Raw genomic sequence first — 18,694 nt, 5'->3', positions numbered from 1 at the left:
GCAGTTCACAAATAGCTGAAAAATATTTTCTGTTTGCAGAAATTCAAACTGTGGCTTTTTGGTGCTGCTGCTTCTTCTTCACACTCTATGATCTAAGACAAGTTCAGACTTCAGCCCACATTTTATTAGCCTGAGCACAAATCTCTTGCTCCTTCAGCAAAGGTTGCTAATAGAGGCTTCTCAGTTATCTCCCACCCACCTCAACCCCCTTTTTATTTTTTCAACTGAGCTGAGAATCAGCTAAAACAATATGCAAACTCAGAGATGGTTATGAATTATAACTTGTCATAGTCCTGTTAAACAGCTGAAAAACGCAACAGAATTTTTGTTTACTTTCACAGTTCCATGTGATGCCTACTATTTTAATCCATACTTCCATATCCATTCTTCATCTTCTGTCTAGGTTTCACAGGGGTCTGTAATTATAATGGAAGAATCAGAGCATACCTGCCAATATGCTGCCCTGACTATTACATAAAAGACAAAGCATAGTGATTGTCTTGTATTTTGGCTATTAATGTTATGGGGAGATACTGATTTTGAAGATGCAAACCTAAACATTCCCACATTTTAAACAATCTTTATATTTGGCAGAGACTATTTCACTTTTTCTGTCTTCACGTTGTGACATCTCCTCCCGAACTTGTAGGTTGAGAAACAACTGTAGAATGTTGTACTGGTAACATTTCTAACTCAGATTCACGTACAAAGATGACTGCATCGCCACTTACATTTATTAAACACTGGGCCTGAAAAAAAAGGACAATATGCAGTTACCTAACATTAAAGAATTACGTATTTTATGTTTACTTATATCTGCTAGATGTAACTACACAGATAATACAAAAGTCGACAGAGATCAGAGAAGGATAAATTATTAGAATTTATTAGTGAGGCAATCCCTGCCATATTTCCTTTTATATCTACTCACTTGTGTGCTACCAAACGTGTAGACAGATTCTTGTAAGACCACCACAAATGAAGTATCTGGGTAGCTGTACTTCCTTTCACTACAGCTTTGAATATATTTCATGTACCAAAACAACCATATTTAGTTGTGGCCTTTACTAATAAAGTTTTGTCCTTTTATGTCCAAAATTGAGCATTTTATATCAGCAACCCCACATAAAAAGGATGAAAATCCTAACATTGCAACATCAGAAAAGCTAAGTAAGTTCAGCACTACTATTCTGCTGTTTCCTGCAATTTACTTCATTCCAGTGAACTTAGGACTTTTAGCCATTTGGGTATTTATAAAGCATATTTATAATTTCATGCTAACTCAGGTGTTCAAGAATTCTCTTGGCTTCTTTAACAGGCATTATGATGAGAGACCCAGAAGTGTTATGCAGATATGGCTCTATATCATGCTTGTTTTTTAAATATGTAAAATATGTATTTGTGTCATACTAGTCACAATAGCATTGTTATTTCATATAATAATTTACCTGATTTTTGTTTGGGTTCTCCATAAAAACACACTGCTTCATTATGTACGAGACAACGGCATTCCCCCCTAAAGCCGCAACATGAGCTCTCACCATTGCAAACACTTCAGCAATAAAAGCGTGGAGAAAACCACTAACACCACCCTCCTAAAATGGAAACAAAACAAAATAAAACAAAACATTTTATGTTAGGTACTGCTACAAGATGCTGAATACTTCTCTTACATTTTTATCTGCTGAATATTTCAGTGAATCCTAAATGGTACATTGTACAGAACTTAAAAGCTATTCACTGTTTAATGGGTCACGGTTAAAAATCAGACCAATGGAACTTAGTGTTTGAAAAGAATCACAAGTAGGTTATTCATTTGTGCCTTGTATTCTTTGTAGTCAGTATATTACATACACTCATACTTTTCAGACATTCCTACACCTCTGCAGGAACGTGTAATATTCCACTGACAGTTGAATAATGAGTTTTTCTTTCATCAGGAAGGATACTACCCATTTTTTTTGAAAACTGGGAAGCAGATAAAGAATAATTTCTACTGAGGATTAAAAGAGATTTAGACTTCTTGGAAATTACTGGTAAGGAGTGGCCATTACCTTTGATCACTGCAACGTCATGTATGCTAATGACTATCATTAGTTATCAACAGTCACTAAAGAAATGATCCCTCAAAATACAAAGTAAGCAAGGAACAGAGCAGAGACTTGACAAGCTAGCTATTCAAGCTTTCTTTTCCCTTGAAGCCCAAAAGAACTTCTGGCCATCCTGTTTAGTGAAGTTTTTTGACTTGGTGCTTGTGGGGGATTTTTTCTTTTTTCTAGACAATCCTTATGAAAGAATGTGAGCAACTACATTGAGGGGGAGGGGGGAACCCAACATGCAAAAAAAAGAGGCAACCAACCAAAAAAAATAAAAATCCACAGAAAAAAAATAAGGAAAGAAACTGATGAAACAGAGCTCACTATCAGTCCAAAATACCTGTAAAATTTCAAAATGAAAGTGAAAACACAAGACCACTGGACTTCCCACATGTGCATGTGCCACTGGAGAAAATGAAAGAGGTAGGTACAAGAAGAGGCTAACTAAGCTGAACTTCAATACGGACTGCCTTCATATCTACTGAAAAAAGTATAAACTACCCTGAACAGACTCATAATGACATTAGGAAACATATCTTGGGTGAAAATTAACTAACAAAAGGCAAGTTATAATTTCACCAATCCAAGCATAAAGCATGAATGAGGTCAACTGAAATACAAGTTTGTCATTCCTCATGAAATATTTATTTTGTCCAAGGGTTTTAATAGTTACAGCAACTGATGGGGAAAAAAAAAAAATCTGTAATATTATAAACCTAATACAAAATTTAATGACCACAGATAACAAAAGATTACAAATATCCACCTGTAAACAGCAAAACCTAAAAGCAATGGATAAATAGAACTTAACATTATCATTAATTTTTGAAGCACAGTGTCTGGTATGTACTTCACCTTATGAAAGCATTCACAGGGCCTGAATATTCTGTAAACTACCATAAGCAAAATATAAAGCAATACAAACACTAATGCTGCTAATTATTTTTCTGTAGAATCTGAAACACATTGCTTGAGTTGGATATAATGACCACTCTGCTTTGACTCTGTTACAGCCACAGGGCAGTACTGTGCAACTAGTATTAAAACTGGTTTGTGACTCAGCCTGTGCAGCTGAAATAGATTTAAATTAGCTGCCGCAGGTGCTGGAAATAGCACACTGACAGCATCACAGAAAATGTAGAACTGTCCCAACTCGATGGAGGAGTTGAATCAAATACTTGAGCAACCTACCTCTGCTGAGGTCGGCTATTGTAGTTACCAAAGCTTGCTTATCAACTATTTAATTTGTATCTGCAGAAGCTGCAGTTAGTACAGAAATGTCATGTAACCATTTTCCTGGTCATAGCATATATATCCTTTTGAAAATGCTGTCCTTTTCACATAGATTTCTCAAGTTGAAAGGGGATGTAACTTGCAAGATCCAAACAAGATGTTTGTCTGATCAAATTTTCTCTAGAGAGCTTGCAAGTCATTTTTATGAAGGCTGACCATTTTTATCAACATCTGCTACGTAATTTTATCAATGAGTAATGAGCAAGAAACAACATACTCTTCAGCACTGACAAATCAGGCAAGAGGTACATTCTATTTCTGCGGCCGGAAATTGCAGCAGAAGGAGGCAGCTATTTCCCAAAAGCACATGAAAATGATAAGGAACATGTCTTGCATTTTTGCATTCTCAGAGGAGTATCTGTTGTCCAGATCCAGACTGGAAATCATTGTTTGAGTATCACTAGCGACACCCTCTAAGCTGCTTGTGTGGTTATATACTCTAAAGCATGCTTTTTAGACGTCCATCACACAGAGCTATGTTACTGAGAATGCACAGAATGTTGTACTAAAAATCAGCATAATGTTATATATGATATGGGAAACCTTGTATTAACCAAAGAATTCTAAAATCCAAATATACTGTGAAAGTTCATCATTGAACTTGCTAAATGAGAGAAGAATGGATTGGGTTTTATTATTTATTTAAATTAATCTCAGTTTTGGGTTCAAATGATCCCAACTACGATTATTGGTCGAAGACTTATCTTTTCCAAACAGTTCTGTTTAAGAACTCATTGGTTTAGTGTTATATCCAAATTCAACGATGGCAATGGTTAAGTAACCCCTTCGCAACAAAGCGGCTCTATATTCTCTATGACAGGAGCAGTGCAATGCAACTTACTTCCCATTCAGCACCTACCCTCTCAAGTGACAAAAACTCTATTCCCTTGCTGTGTCATACCTCAACTCAAACCTGTTCAGATATTGACCTTTGATTATTATAATTAACAGAAAGTGCTAATCCCTGACATACAGCTCACCTCACGCAAAGAAGTGGTTTCTCGTATAAAAAACATGTTGATTATCCCAAGATATTTGGTTATTTTTGCCCCAGGTAGAAAAGAAAGAGGTGTCATCTTAACAACTGAGACTGTAGAATTGGTGCATGATGGAACAGAACGGTGCCGTAAGTATCCCTCAGCCAATGGACTTGCTTTATCAAGTGAAGCAGCTAAAAAGATGGAAAAAAAAAAAAAAAAGAAGAGAAAGTAACTATCAAGTAAGATCGATTACTGTTTCTCAAAACACAAAAACTCTTCTTTATGGTTTCCAAATAGCTTGGTGACAACATTCAGCTGCCTGTGATGCTCAGCCATATCATGTGAGAAAGGAAATTATCATGCAATGCATGCAAAAGGAGACAAAAAGCTGAAATGGAATTTATTTGGAAGAGTGGCATTCCTGCAAAGGAAAACATTGAGGCGGGTAGCTGCACATACAACAATCAGTTATAAAGTGAAGGCAAAGAAAAAAGTGCCAACATTTTGAAATACATATTCTGCTGGAGGAACAAATTATAGGAAGTGTGAAAGTTGTTGTGTTTCCCCAGTGCAGCATTTTCCATTAAAACAGGTATTAATCTCTGCTAATTTAAGCAAGATAGTCAGACCTGTGGCCAAAGAACTACTGAAAAATAACTCACCACTTGCTAATTTAGTGACCATTGCCTTGACTGTCACCTTGGTGATTGCTTCCTGTTTCTCACCAAAAATTTTCCAAGATCATACATACACCTACATCCATGCAGTGTATGTTATAAAATTAGTAGGCGTACACATTTATTGGTAACTAATTTTTACTAAGTGAACAGAAATAATGTATTTTGCTTTTATGATACTGGTTCATAAACCCTGTATTAGCTTACAAAGACATTAACAATGTCGGCAGTTTTCACACTCAGGTATTCATTCTACATGTGATCTGCAATACTATTGCTGGGCAGGAAACTCCACTATTCACCACTGGGAAATCAGAGATATGTCTCAGATTATCATAATGTGGTAGAAACAGCCGCCTACTTGTCTTAATTGATCCGCGCCTTATGGTCTGAGCTTTCAGTTTAATGAGCTCTATCCAGCTGTTGCATCTGTCTGCAAAGGAACTGTAATCAATTGACGTTGCTGAAAACACAGACAGAAAAACAAAAGAAAAAACAAAGAAAAAAAATATGGATGATGTCTCTTGCTCATCTCAATGCTCCTTTTGAGGAAGCAATTATCTGTGCCTGAGAGAGAACAAACATCCCTTTCCAGGTCTGTTTAAAGAAAGAAAAAGTTACAGTATAGGTTTGGACAAGTCCAAACCAGTGTACCGATTTCTGATGATGTCCCAGCTGTGAACCAACTGCCTGACTGGGACTTCATCACTGAAAAAACATGCAAATACAGTCATTACCGACTTATGCTAGATTATTTTTTTTAATCTCATTTTAGGTATTAAGTTCTGGCTTCTTTAAGTTTATTTAAGCCTTGTTTAATTTTAATTTTCACTGCTATTCTTTTCCTCACAAAGAGTTGCTGATCATGATTTAACCTTCCTAACTATCTTTATCAATATCTAACCTACAGACTGAAAAAAAGCTTTGGTGATGAGGATAAGAGTCACAAGCTGAAACAACGCCTCGGTTGTAAACACAAATGAATTTTCCTTTCAAAACGCTGTCCTCCCTCCCCCAACATCCCCCCTCCAATACTGCCCCATTATCATTACAACGAGAAGTAGAGTTGTTTCTGCTATGACTTTGGTATTAGTTGCAGGGGTGTTTGCGTATCTTTGGGGGAAAAAAAAAAAGTTTTGCAAACATCGTTTCTTCATTATCCTGAAGAAACGGAAGGAACACATGCTAACTTCAAATTAAGACAAGCAAAAAAGCTCTCTCTCAGGGAACTAATTTTCTGTCAGATAAAGTGATATCAATATATCTGACAGAGAAACACTGTTGTTATTAACAAATCTGACTTTTGTAATTAAAAAACACATCAAAATATTATGATATCATTAAGCCACACCAGAGCATGCATTCTCAGTTAACTAGTAAACACTTCCTGGATTAAGATGCATCCAAAAAGAGTGTACCAATACCCCAAGAATGCTCATTCTGTTCTGGCATATGGCTAAAGTAAGTAAACTCACCTCTCTGAGCAGCAGGAATACCTGTGTGGGAACTTGCACCCTCCAGCACTTCTAGTAAGACAAAATGAATTCCATTCAGATAATACATGAGCAGAGTCATGTAGTACAGGAAAACAGCTTTCTTCTTATAAAAAAAATTTTTAGAGTAAAATTAGAGGAAAAAATCTTCTATGTATACTATACTATGTACTTTGAGAGCACATAATAATTTGGTATAAATAACTAACTTTACTAAATCCGTCTTGCAAATTATAATATGATCATTTACTAAACGTCATTACTGTATAAGGTTGTATACAAATACTTCTAAAATAACAATCTTACAGAAAAGTATGTAAAAAAGGTATCAATATATTAAGTAAGCTGCTAAGTAAATGTAACTACAATGAAACCTCAAGTCTACTTGTGAAGAAATGACAAATGAAATAATTATCTAGTTGAAAGCCTCTAAAGTGATGTACAGTACAATATGGAATGTGAAGAACATCAGGAAAAGTGATATACGTGAACAGGCTACCCTCTACTGGTCAGTGTCCATTATACAAGTAGCACACTGTAGTAACAGCGAAAGACAGCAGTCAGAAATTTCTGGATAGCTCCTCTTTTTGGAAATGAAAGGTTAACAGTATCATAATGTGACCAATTAGAAGTTAAGCACACATAAATGCATAAAAATAAAGAGAAAAACAAGGCAGTAGGAATATTATTGCTTAAATTAAACTGACCTCTGAAAATACAAGTAAATGTGGTAGGCACCCTCCTTTATACAACTTATGCAATGGACAAAAAAGGGAGCTCTAACGTTTTAGTAAAAGAACATTTACAATAATCCACAGATACTAAATTTCCTATCACTAGCCATTTTGGTGGGTAGATAATCCAACAATGGAGAAGGACAGCTGATTTCAATGAATGACAACCTAATTTTTAAAACAGTCATAGAAGAATTACGACAACCATTCTTGTCATGCAGCTCTATCTCAGGTAAAATAGCTGTTTAACAGCTAAAACGTGCTGTACTGTACAAATTGTTTACTATGCAAGTTTAGGTTCGTTTCACTTTAAAAAAAACTGCATGCAATTTTGCTCAGCTGAACAACCAGTATTTCCTAGATAAAGTATTTCCCACCATGAAAACTATGAGATTAATTATTTGAGGCTGACAACACATGGAGTTATTTTATACGGGCCATTTACAGAAGCAAAGCAATATGAGGCAAGCCTAATTATTAAGTAATTTATAATTCTTTAAGTCAAATGACACCCAACATCCAGTGGTCTACAGCATTTTCAATACTCTAAATGCAAAGATAGAAGAAATCTATCTAGACAGGAAATCTACAAAAGAATATGTACAGAACCATCAGCAAACCCATCTTATGTGACTCAAAAAATTTGACTTTAGGAGTGAACATATCCATTATGCTTAGGTAGCAAAGAATATTTAAAGCATGTGAAAGTACAGATATTTTAAAGCTACTGCAACAATGAAAGAGAACTCAAAATCAGTAAAAAACAGTTCAGCATTCTTCCATTTAACTGACCTTTCGCTGGTGAGAATGGTTGAGAAGCAAGGGGATCAGAGCAAAGTTCCAATGGAAATTGTAGCTGTTCTTCATTGTCTGTAGATGCTTCAACAAAGAAAACATACCTAAGCGATAATTAACCCCCAAAATAAGATTTGCCCAAAATAACCCCCAAAATAATAATAAGCACTACCGATTCAATTTAGTCAGGTCTGACTGGAACAGATTTTTTCAGCATATGCATATAGTAATGCAGTTCTGTATGAACAGTTAGACGTCTCACAATAAATTCAGCTGCAAAACTGAACAGAACCTGTGTTCCATTGAACAGGATTTGATTTAGTATTTTCAGGAAAAAATATTAAGTCAATTCATGTATTTTAGATTTGGTTCTGCAGTTGGATCTGAGTTAGCTATAAATTACAGTAAAAAGTAACGTGATTTATTTCACATAGAAGAAAACAATCGATTTACTGCTACTATTTAAGAAGTAAGGTATAACTAATGTTTGAGAAACATATGGCTCTGTTCTAATACCTAATTCCATTCTTCAGAATGGAGTACCTTCAAAGTTCTGTCTAAATTCCCATATCCAGATTGCATACATATATTTCTAGCATAAGATGGTGCTTCATTAGCAAGATGACATACGCAGATTGCACTAGTCTCTTCTATTCCCTCCATAATGCTATATGCTTCACTGAGCTCCAAAAATATTACTGACCTACTTAAGGGGTTTTTGGAGGTTTTTTTTCCCAAGTATTATGAATAATTTATTTTCTGCCTACTTGAATTAAGGACAAAATTTGCTACTTATAAGAACAAGTATTCTCTAATAACTTACACTACATGTTTCAAAATACAATGGAAAATGTCGTCATCTGTTACACTAATTCTTTAGAGAAAAATATTCGAAGAAAGATGGTACATGGAATAGGGAAACGCCAAACATTTTTTTCATGCTACTGTAAGTTTCTTGATTACATAACAAGCAAATACCTAATACTTGATAATTAAGTCATCCTGCTGGAAGTCACATATATGAATTCTAAAAACATCTATGTTATGACTTTACAATTTTATAGAACTTTCCCATAAAAATCTGTATAGGTAACAAATTAAAATGTAGACTTGGGGGGGGGTGGGGGGTGGGGCGTGGAGGGGGAAGGAAAGAAAAATATTATCTCTTATCTTCACATGCCTTACAGCATTTACCTCTTTGCTGTGATTTTTCTGTAGGGGCTTTGTTGGCTTGTAACGCTTGGTTTTTGTCAAATGTAATTGCAACAGCTGTGACTGCAATCTGCAAATCAGAAATATATGGCATATTAGGTAACTTAATCTCTCATGCAATCTGCAAAAATAATTTTGCAAAAAAGCCAGCTTTTTCACAGACAAATAACAGGGAAAAAAATTCATCTAAGTAGACATATTAAAAACCCGTCACAGCAGAGCATAAAAGGTAGTACTAAGGGCTGTTGTTAGAACATACACCTGACAATGTTTGTCTCACTTTTATGATTTTGTTCATCAGTTCTTTCCTTCTTTCTTGGTGAACCAACATAAAAAAGAATCATAAAAACTCATTATCACTGTATTTATAAGAAAGAGAAAGAGATGTTTAATTGATCACAAAAATGATGTTATACTTCTAAATAAAACATTTTATTTAAAAATAATGAAGTATATTGCATCATCTTGAAACTGAAAGAAAAAAATATCAGACAATTATAATGACAGCATACTTAGAAAACTAGTATGCCATATTCTTGCAGTGTCTGTGGTAATACCTTTTAATAGGTATCTAGTCAGAGCTTTTTATTTCCTTCATAACTAAAAAGATACACGCTATTAAGATGCACTGTGCTGATGAAATGCCATGTAGTCCCATGGTTCTCAAAACTGGTGAACTCCATAGGTCATCCTTTTTCTTCACCGAAGATCATGGCCTTAAGTTTTACTTCAGAATTCACCAGACATACTAGTAAATGAAATCCTAGCCTAGTTTACTCTGAGCAGCAAACATTAATTAAAGGCCAAAACTGGCATGCCTGCATACTGAAAGTCAAAAGAAGCAGTTTACTTACCTGAACTAATTCATCTTCTGGTAGAGCAACGGTAAAATTTACATGACAAAGGCAGCAGGGAACCATAGATCTTAGTTTAAAATACAAGCTCTGTTGAAGACAAGAATTATTTGTGTTACTCTAAAAAAATGTATGGTTTATTTCAGAGAAATTAAAGATCAAAACTCTTTTCATAGTAGAAATCATCTAATCATACTAATTTTTTCTTGCAGAAAAATTACAGGTGTGAAAAGTCAGGACAGAATGCAGTCTACTGTGTAGTGGTCTTTATATATAATAAAAATATATATCACTATAAAGAAGATGTTATTTTCAGTATAGCTTGATTTTACTTTGCTTCCATTTGAACAATTCAAAAAACGTTTGAAATAAGATTCTTACCTTCAACAGATTCTCACAGAGATCATTAAAGTTCTTATTAAGTGTTTGATTTGTTAGGTTAATGTTGCTTAATCTGGATACTCTTACTGCTGTGAACATCTGAAGTAGAAACAAACACACTTATTTTTTTTCCCAATATATGCCTGTACGTTACCTTAAAAACAAAGCAAATCATAAAGACGGCAAATAATGCATAACATGGTAAGGGGAGAGGGACGGAAAGAAAAGGAAAAAACTGTAGCAACAGTAAGTCAAGTAAAGTGCTTATTTTGCTCATGCAATTTTACAAACAAAAGGCAAGTTTTCTGTGAACTCATGTATATGAATATATGAAACAAGTGATTAAACAAGATATTAAATAGTTTATGTTCTTTTTACTTGCTTCATAAAGGAGTCATTCTACCTGCTACATGTTTTGTTAACTGCTGTTGAAAATTATATGTTAATTATGTACAATAATGTAAACAATAAGGGAATGTCATATACAGATATTGAGGCAATCCCATCAACCTGAGAGGATGCTGCTGGTGCAGTCATATTGTTTTCAGGTTTGAACTGTGCCTCTCGCAGTCTTGCATTGTGCCAATTAAGTGTAAAAGCTCACTTAGATACATCTGGTTTAACTCTCTCTATGAGACTGAATTATGTTGTACAAACAAGACCAAAATGTTTAAACTTAATTATAAATGGAATTTTTCTCTACTCGCTGGATTTGCCTTATCTAACCCTTATTTATCTTAACCTATTAATGTTATCATATTCAGTACCTCACATTAAGTAACACAGTCAATAACTTGTTTAAGAGACTTCAAAATCTAGCCAAGCTCTTAAAAATGCCCCAAACCTTGAAGTTCATATTTACTGTAATTATTTTCTAATTTTTGTATTTTTGTACCAGATTCTCTGTTACATAACAGCACTGGAAAAAAAACACAAATAAACAGGTCCTCATACCCTATTTTTCTTAGAAATAAAAGTCGTATTTTGGTAACACAAGAGTATCCTTTTAATTTGTCTTTCAAAATTAGTGATCTCTAATAAATATTTAAATTACTATAGCATATTTCAACACAATTTGGGAAAAAAGTTTTAATTGTCTTTGAATAACCTTACTTGAATTTCTGGTGTCCAGTTATTTATACCAGGCATAATTTCTGTGTTGCAACTGTAAAAACCTGTAAAGAAAATATTTGGGGAGATCTAATGTTGCACACTGAAACATAAAAATACTTTTAAAGAAATATATGTGACCGTACTTGGTGTTTCGCAAGTATTTGCCCTGTGTTTTTGAATGTTGACTAATATAATATGCCAGAAGTAAGACCAACATTCAGAAAACAAACAGCATCTGAACAATACAATATAACATACAAAAGAAACACATGCTTTCTGTTATTCATACTGCAGTGAAAAAATGGGCAAGAAAGAAGGAACTCACCACTTCTAAAACACTAATTTAGTATAGAATTATTATTCTGAGTATTTCTTCAACTGCCAAAAAACGAGGCCAGAAATATCATCATGTTGAGGAACATGAGAGAAGCTACAATAGCATAAAATGCAACAGTGACCGTTGCTCCCCATGGAGGCTGGGTAACTCATGTTATCTAATGCTAAGATGTTTTTTAGCTCTGATCAAGATATACCCAAGCATTCTTGTATGATGCGCAAACACCCAAAATCCACTGCTGCTCTGCCTAGTTTCTAATAGACAAACTACGTACAAATGAGGAAACTTATTAAAAAGGTGTGATAGGAAAAGCTAAAAGGCTGACCTTTGACAGAGATGCTTTAAAGATACTACCTAGAGACTGAGCGCAAATATGTAGCTCTTACTAACAGAGACTTGAAAAGACAAAAAAAAGAAAAAAGTATAATGATTAAACAGCAGGGTAAGAAAAGTTATAAACAGCAAACAGGCGACGTTGAAAATCTAAAGATACAGCTAAATGAGCACAAAAGAAAAATCTGGTATGGCCTATGTAAATGCACAAAATAAGCTAGAAAAGAAGTTGTGTAGCAGCTTGCAGAATGTATAAATACTAGTAGATTCCAGTCCCTTGTTTATTTTCCATCAGAGAATCTGTCTTCAACAAAAGTGTCTGAAGGAGATATTGAATAAATAGGCAAATGAAAAATAAGGATTCATATAAACAAAAGGAAAGGCAAAAGATGAAATAGCTGACTAATTGGCACTGACCTCTAACCTAAAATTACGCCACTACCAGAGGAGAAGATTCTCTAATTTTCAGGCAGTCAGGTGCTTTTAGTGACTGGGACCTACTAATTTGCCTAGTACAAGTATCTGTACTACTGGCCTGCAGAAGCTATTCCAGAAAATGGAGTTCATGGGCAGATGGAAAAACAAGACACTGCAGAGGAGCTGATACCAATTTTCTAAGTAACAGTCATGGCTCTCAAGCTGTCAACAAGCATGTGAACAAAAGGCATCTGACTGATACAGTCTACTTTGGACATCAAAAAGCATTTGATAAGATCCTTCACCAAGGACTGTTTAAGAAACTAGTATGTCGAAGGGTAGAATGGAGTACCACTGAAGGAAATACAATTATTGTAAGACTGTAAAGAGAGGATAAAAATAAAATGCTCAATTTTCACAGTGGAGACATCTGTAACTTAGGATTGTATGCTTCAAACATACTCATAACTTATCTGCAAAAGAGGATAAAATGAGGTGACTGCTGGTGGCCTTATTTTAGGGTAGTAAAATCAACTGCAGCAGGACCTAACAATGGATAATCAAAGAGGAATAAAAGATTTGGTGGTAATAATAGATAACTATGACAAGGATAGTTCTGAGCTCAACAGTATGCAAAATGATTAACACTGATACAAATTATTAGTAAGTGAACACATATGTGCTCAGAAGAAACATGGGGAAAGTCACAAAAATAAAACGGAGGACAAGGACGACCAAATGTACAGAGCAACTTCCATATAATGGACAACTACATTAGCCTCTTAAACAGATCCAGGAGTTCCATCAAGGATGATAGAACAGGTATCTACACAACCACAAATAGCATAAAGAAGACTGATACAAAGCAATGCTTTCCTGTTCTTCCCAACAGAAGAAAAAGGAAAAACCAAAGACAATTAGTGGCTGACACAAGCCAAGCGCATAAGAAGCTGGCTCTTACATAGGTACAGATCCTGATGCAAAATTCTATGAACACTGAAGGCAAACACGGGCTCAAAATGCAAACAGCCAAATGCACAGAAAACTTTGACACAACACAGGCTATTGTTTACAAAAGACAGTAACTTTCTTTCAGGATGCAGTTGAACTATAAACTGTTAGCATACTATTCTGTGTGATGTTTTTTCCCTTGCTCTTACATTAATGCAATACACATTCTCGCCTAATCCCTATCAGCAAGCAGACATTGAGTGATTCAGCACGCCTCCCCCTATGTTGGGTTCTTAAATAATCTTTAAATGCAGACAACTAAATGGACACCTCACAAAGTTCTATTGCCAGCAATGCAGCCTCAACATTCATATTCATACTGTGAAGAAAAAAACATCGATTTCAATTCTCATGATTGAATTTTGAGAATTATACACTTTAATCAGTCTCATTTTCTCAAGTTGCAACACTTTTTAAAAATACATCTATAAAAAACACTGAAGAAATCAGAAACTACTCTATTTCTATTATTTGACTTCACTGCCTTCTAGAGAAAATGACCAACACTGACTTGGTTAAAAATGCTGTGAGTGATTTAAGAATTCCAAATCATTTTGGACTTTGCTTTTTTTAAGAGTAAAGACTACAAATGCAGTGAACACAAATACTTAAATTGACAGCATGGCACAATCACAAAGCAAGGAAAGTACAAATGCACTTATTGAACACGAATGCTGTAAGGGCAAATTGCTCACTTTAAATAACATTCTTGGAATACTACACCAGTATGTCACATTATATGGCTAACAAATACTGAAAGAACATTCTGTTCTCTGTACTTCTACTTTCATTAACCCTAAAACCTACAAATTAGCCATTCAGTCTAAAATCTTCAGAAACTGGTATACTAGCCAGCTGTTATACCCATATGAAATAACAGCAGTACAAATCGGTGAACTACAAAATGCCACACAAATACTGTGTTTGCTTCAGTTTTCAATAAGCAACAATCCCCATAAAAGGCTTAATAACTTGTTTTTCACAGGTTTATCTGACAAGCTAAACACTTCAAGAATATTTTCACTGTTAGTCTTGGACTTTATTTTTTTTAAATAAAAACATTTCTATTTTGTCATTTTGCAGCCTACAGTATAAATCAGAAAAATATGTTTTTAACTATACCAGAAGGTGGTGGAACATCTGTCAGTAAAGAATGTACGTCTTCCATTGCATCTGTATCATCAATCTGGAAAAAGGAATAATTGGTAAAAATCTGACTGGAACAGCAACATGAAGTATCAGAAAGATGTAAAAACTTTGTCATCAAGAGATCTCTATCTGGCAGCTAAGCTGAGATTTTAAATAAGGATTCCATTAACCAGACCTCTGAATCTTAACCAGCAGCCTATGATATGCTTAACACTTGGAAAAAAGTTCCCTTAATTAAATTGTATTAAAAATAAAGCAATGTGCACAGAACACAGAAACTGCAGTAGATAAGACAAGAATGATAAAAAGAGAATTTTTAAAACAATTTAAAATGCTGAACAAGGTTCCACACAACTTAAAACTTTTTCCAGCTAAGGACCTTTGGCTAATAGAGCTCTCATAAGGTCTGTATTATACTGATGTGATCATTCTCTGCCTATTCGAATAACACAAATATCTTTCCAAGACTTTAAAAACCTTGCTTATATGAACAGCAGAAAATCAAACAGGAAAAGGTAAATTTGGGGATTATTAGTTTTTACTATCCAAATAACCTCTACTCCATCCAATTTTTAAAGACTTTTGTTATTTTAGATCAGACTGAGAGCATATCTGCCTTGCTACCTTCTGGAAGTATTTCTGTGTCATGTCTTTAGGTTCATTCTATCTTATTGATCTGCAAGAGATCCAAGTTTACCTCCAACTTCCAACATTTTCTTACCAAGTATTTTGGAAATTCTATATACAACTCCAGTATTAAAGGGTTCTCTGTCAGGTGTTGTTTCTCCTTCTCCCTCTCAAAGTAAGAGGAGTCGTCATTTTTTTCCCTCCAAAAAACATACAGATGGCCTTACCTCTCGTAATTGCCTTCCCAACATCTCTCAGAATTTCCTCATCACAATGAATTTTTTACCACTTTTTCTTACGTATTTCCAGTGAACAATGATTTTACTCTGAAAGGTCAGAGTCAGGAGCTTCACTAAAGCTCCTGGAATACCAGTTCCGGAAACTAATAATTCTGAATATCCAACTATAACAATAAGTGCTTTTTCTTTGCTAAATACAAAGTGTGACAACACAGAACGTCAATGTTTATAAAAATGTATCTAAGTTTTGGATCAGTCTTGACTGCTGCTTGAAGTAGGCAGAGGGCATTTCTTAACAGCTCTTAGTTATTATTCTAGATATTGCTACATGTTCATGAATAGCAGGGCAATCTTTTTTCAGATACTGTCCCTAGGCCTAATATCGCTATGCTTTAAGCAAACAGAATAAGAAAGAGGGACACACAGCAAAATCCAATACTTAACATTTTCTACTGATACAAAATGGAAAAATGTATATACAATTTAAGAACTGTCTTTGGAGATGAGTAAGAAAACTTTCCTCTGTTTTTTTTTGGGTTTTTTTACATATTTCAGGAAAAGAGAAGTATGAAAATGAGTACTGAAAACATTTATCACCTCCAAGACAAAAGCATCCTTTTTCCCATGTGAAAGGTCTAGCTCTGTAACTTCATCAGAGCTTTCTGACTGAGACCTTAATAACCTGGAACGTTGTCTTGGCTCTGGAATGGGAGACCCAATGATTTCTTCAGGTAGCTCCTAAAAAGGATATAAAAATTAACAGCTGTTCTATGTAGCTTAGAAATAATTTAAATTATAAGCAATTTGTTGACAGTTCTAAGAATCAGAACATTCTGAAAACAATTTTATTGAGAAATAAATCTAAATAAGTACAAACTGATTTGGATAGGTGGCTAAAGAGATCTGAAAATTCCAGTAGGTTCCCAAAATATAGTGAAAGTATCTGCATCTCTATTAAAAAACAACTTATGTTCCGAATGATTCAGTCGATAAGAATTCACGGATATACGTGGTGTATTATCTGTTTGACTCAGAATGCTTTACTTTTAAGAATATAAAAGCTTTACTTACAGGAGGATTAATCTCATAAAGTTCCTTGTTTTTTGCTATCGTATCATTTATTTTCTTTTGCATGTGAGATATATGCTGCTCATAGGTGCCATCATTTGGAGTCTTCCCAGCAATCTGAATACCACCAGGGGTTGGCAAAGCTGCTAGATACACACCTGTTGCAGACTTTTACAAAGTCATTAAGAAAAATTACAATTACATAAGCATGTACTTCTAATAGTTTCATATGAAGTTTTCCATAATGCTTATGCTATAACGGACAGCATTGTGACACGTACATTACAGCATGATCTCTTCCCATAATAAATGGATCTCTCTCCTGTTCACTTATGAAAAAACCCACTACTTTTTAATAAACGCTCTCCTTCTCATGGGTCTCTTCCATGGTGGAGCTCTTAACTTACCTGAAAGTTCTAAACAAAGTATGAATTAAAACCTCTGCCTTAGTATATTTTGCATAGGCAAGTGCAGGTTTCAAGGATTTAAAACTCAGCCAAACCATTTACAGTACCACTGAAGTTGTGACATTCCCATTTCTATTTACAGAAAACAGATCCTCTGTTCAGACGAAAGATCATGCAAGCCAGTCAATATTACCCAAGCATCCTCTTACACTGATGCAGGAAGAAGTGGCATGCTTCATGATTCTAACCCCACGTGGCAGAATGACATTAGAAAATATTTTTAATTAACACTTCTTGACTATCTCTAAGACACTTCCAATCTATCCTTTATTTCTTCAGCGCCATCAAAGAAGAGGCAACAGACCTTTCTCTTGGCAACTAACCAAAAGATTTATCGCAAGACTTAATTGACCTTATTTGTCATCGAACTGTAATGCAACTTGAGGAACAGGGATCTCTTTGACTGGAACTTTAAAGAACACAATCACTTTTCTATAATTTATGCCATTAAATCATTTAAAGTTTCTTTTCGTCTCATCCCCTTTCTAATAACCGTGTCCTCTAACAGAGTTTCAAGAGATTTGAATCTTCTTTTTTTGGTGTTGAAAGACAGTCTGTCCTGACTTGTCAACAATTAGACACTTCATTCTTTTCCATCACTTCATTTATTCTTAAAATGACATTTTAATATCTGTAGTTACTCTGAACTCCAGAACACTTGCACGTCTTTGCGTCCTGAAAAAATACTGTAAGAAAGCAAAAGAATCCCAAGATTAAAACTATACTTACTGCCAATCCCATTAGCATATTTTCACCCACAGTGATCTGAATTCTCAGCCCAAACAGAGCATTCATTCCTCTCAGCTTAAGTTTATTCATCAGTTGGGTGTGCACTTCATATTCCATAAATGGCAAGAGATTACTGATAGATGTCGCATTTGCTTCAGCTTGAGCTTTCTTCTTTAGACGACATAACCTGACAATACGAAACAGTACATAACATCAGCAGATAAACAGTTTTAATGGACTGCTGAAGACTGAAAGTGATCACAGGGTATTTTGATTTTTTTTCCTCATTGTATAACCTAATACAATCAGTTTCCTTTTAGTGTATTTTAAAATCCTGTAAAATATTAAATTCTCATCAGGAAGATCAAGGCACTGAGTCTCAATAAGTAAGATTTTATTTTCATTTTTAATAAGAAACTGTATATTCATATTAATGATAAAAATGGGTAACATAAAAAGTAAACTTATAAAACAGAACAATATATAACCTTCAGCAACATTCACAAATATTGCGTATCAAAGCAGAATACAAAAATTACAAATACTGTATTTTTGTAAATCACTGAATGAAGTCATGTCTCATTTCTTAAAACATGCTTAAGGACTGTTATTTCAAGGGACCGTTACTGCAGCCCTTTTCAGTTGAGCCTCAGAACTGATGAGTTGTATTCTCCTAGATTGCTGCAACT

At 34.7% G+C, this 18,694-nt stretch overlaps 1 protein-coding gene across 17 annotated transcripts in view; it reads right to left on the bottom strand.

The window, feature by feature from the left end:
- Nucleotides 1-200: 200 nt before the first annotated feature.
- C2CD5 (C2 calcium dependent domain containing 5) overlaps nt 201-18,694 on the bottom strand; it is a 65,791-nt gene continuing 47,297 nt past the window's right edge. For 5 of the 17 annotated variants that reach the window (XM_059817059.1, XM_059817055.1, XM_059817056.1 and 2 more), the window contains 14 exons: nt 18,006-18,192; nt 16,813-16,977; nt 16,339-16,479; nt 14,849-14,912; nt 11,629-11,690; nt 10,516-10,614; nt 10,135-10,224; nt 9,263-9,350; nt 8,066-8,152; nt 6,522-6,572; nt 5,408-5,509; nt 4,370-4,560; nt 1,449-1,595; nt 201-749 (listed from right to left, as the gene is read on the bottom strand). In XM_059817059.1, coding sequence (XP_059673042.1) covers nt 618-749; nt 1,449-1,595; nt 4,370-4,560; nt 5,408-5,509; nt 6,522-6,572; nt 8,066-8,152; nt 9,263-9,350; nt 10,135-10,224; nt 10,516-10,614; nt 11,629-11,690; nt 14,849-14,912; nt 16,339-16,479; nt 16,813-16,977; nt 18,006-18,192 — 1,606 coding nt within the window. In that variant the 3' untranslated portion in view covers nt 201-617. The remainder of the gene's footprint in view (nt 750-1,448; nt 1,596-4,369; nt 4,561-5,407; nt 5,510-6,521; nt 6,573-8,065; nt 8,153-9,262; nt 9,351-10,134; nt 10,225-10,515; nt 10,615-11,628; nt 11,691-14,848; nt 14,913-16,338; nt 16,480-16,812; nt 16,978-18,005; nt 18,193-18,694) is intronic. The other 12 variants (XM_059817065.1, XM_059817067.1, XM_059817064.1 and 9 more) reach the window with 4 other exon arrangements.

The sequence above is a fragment of the Gavia stellata genome, chromosome 4 (genome assembly GCF_030936135.1).
Source record: "Gavia stellata isolate bGavSte3 chromosome 4, bGavSte3.hap2, whole genome shotgun sequence".
Classification (NCBI taxonomy): Eukaryota; Metazoa; Chordata; class Aves; order Gaviiformes; family Gaviidae; genus Gavia; species Gavia stellata.
Note: the sequence above shows the minus strand (reverse complement) of the source record. Positions and strands in the feature narration are given on the sequence as shown.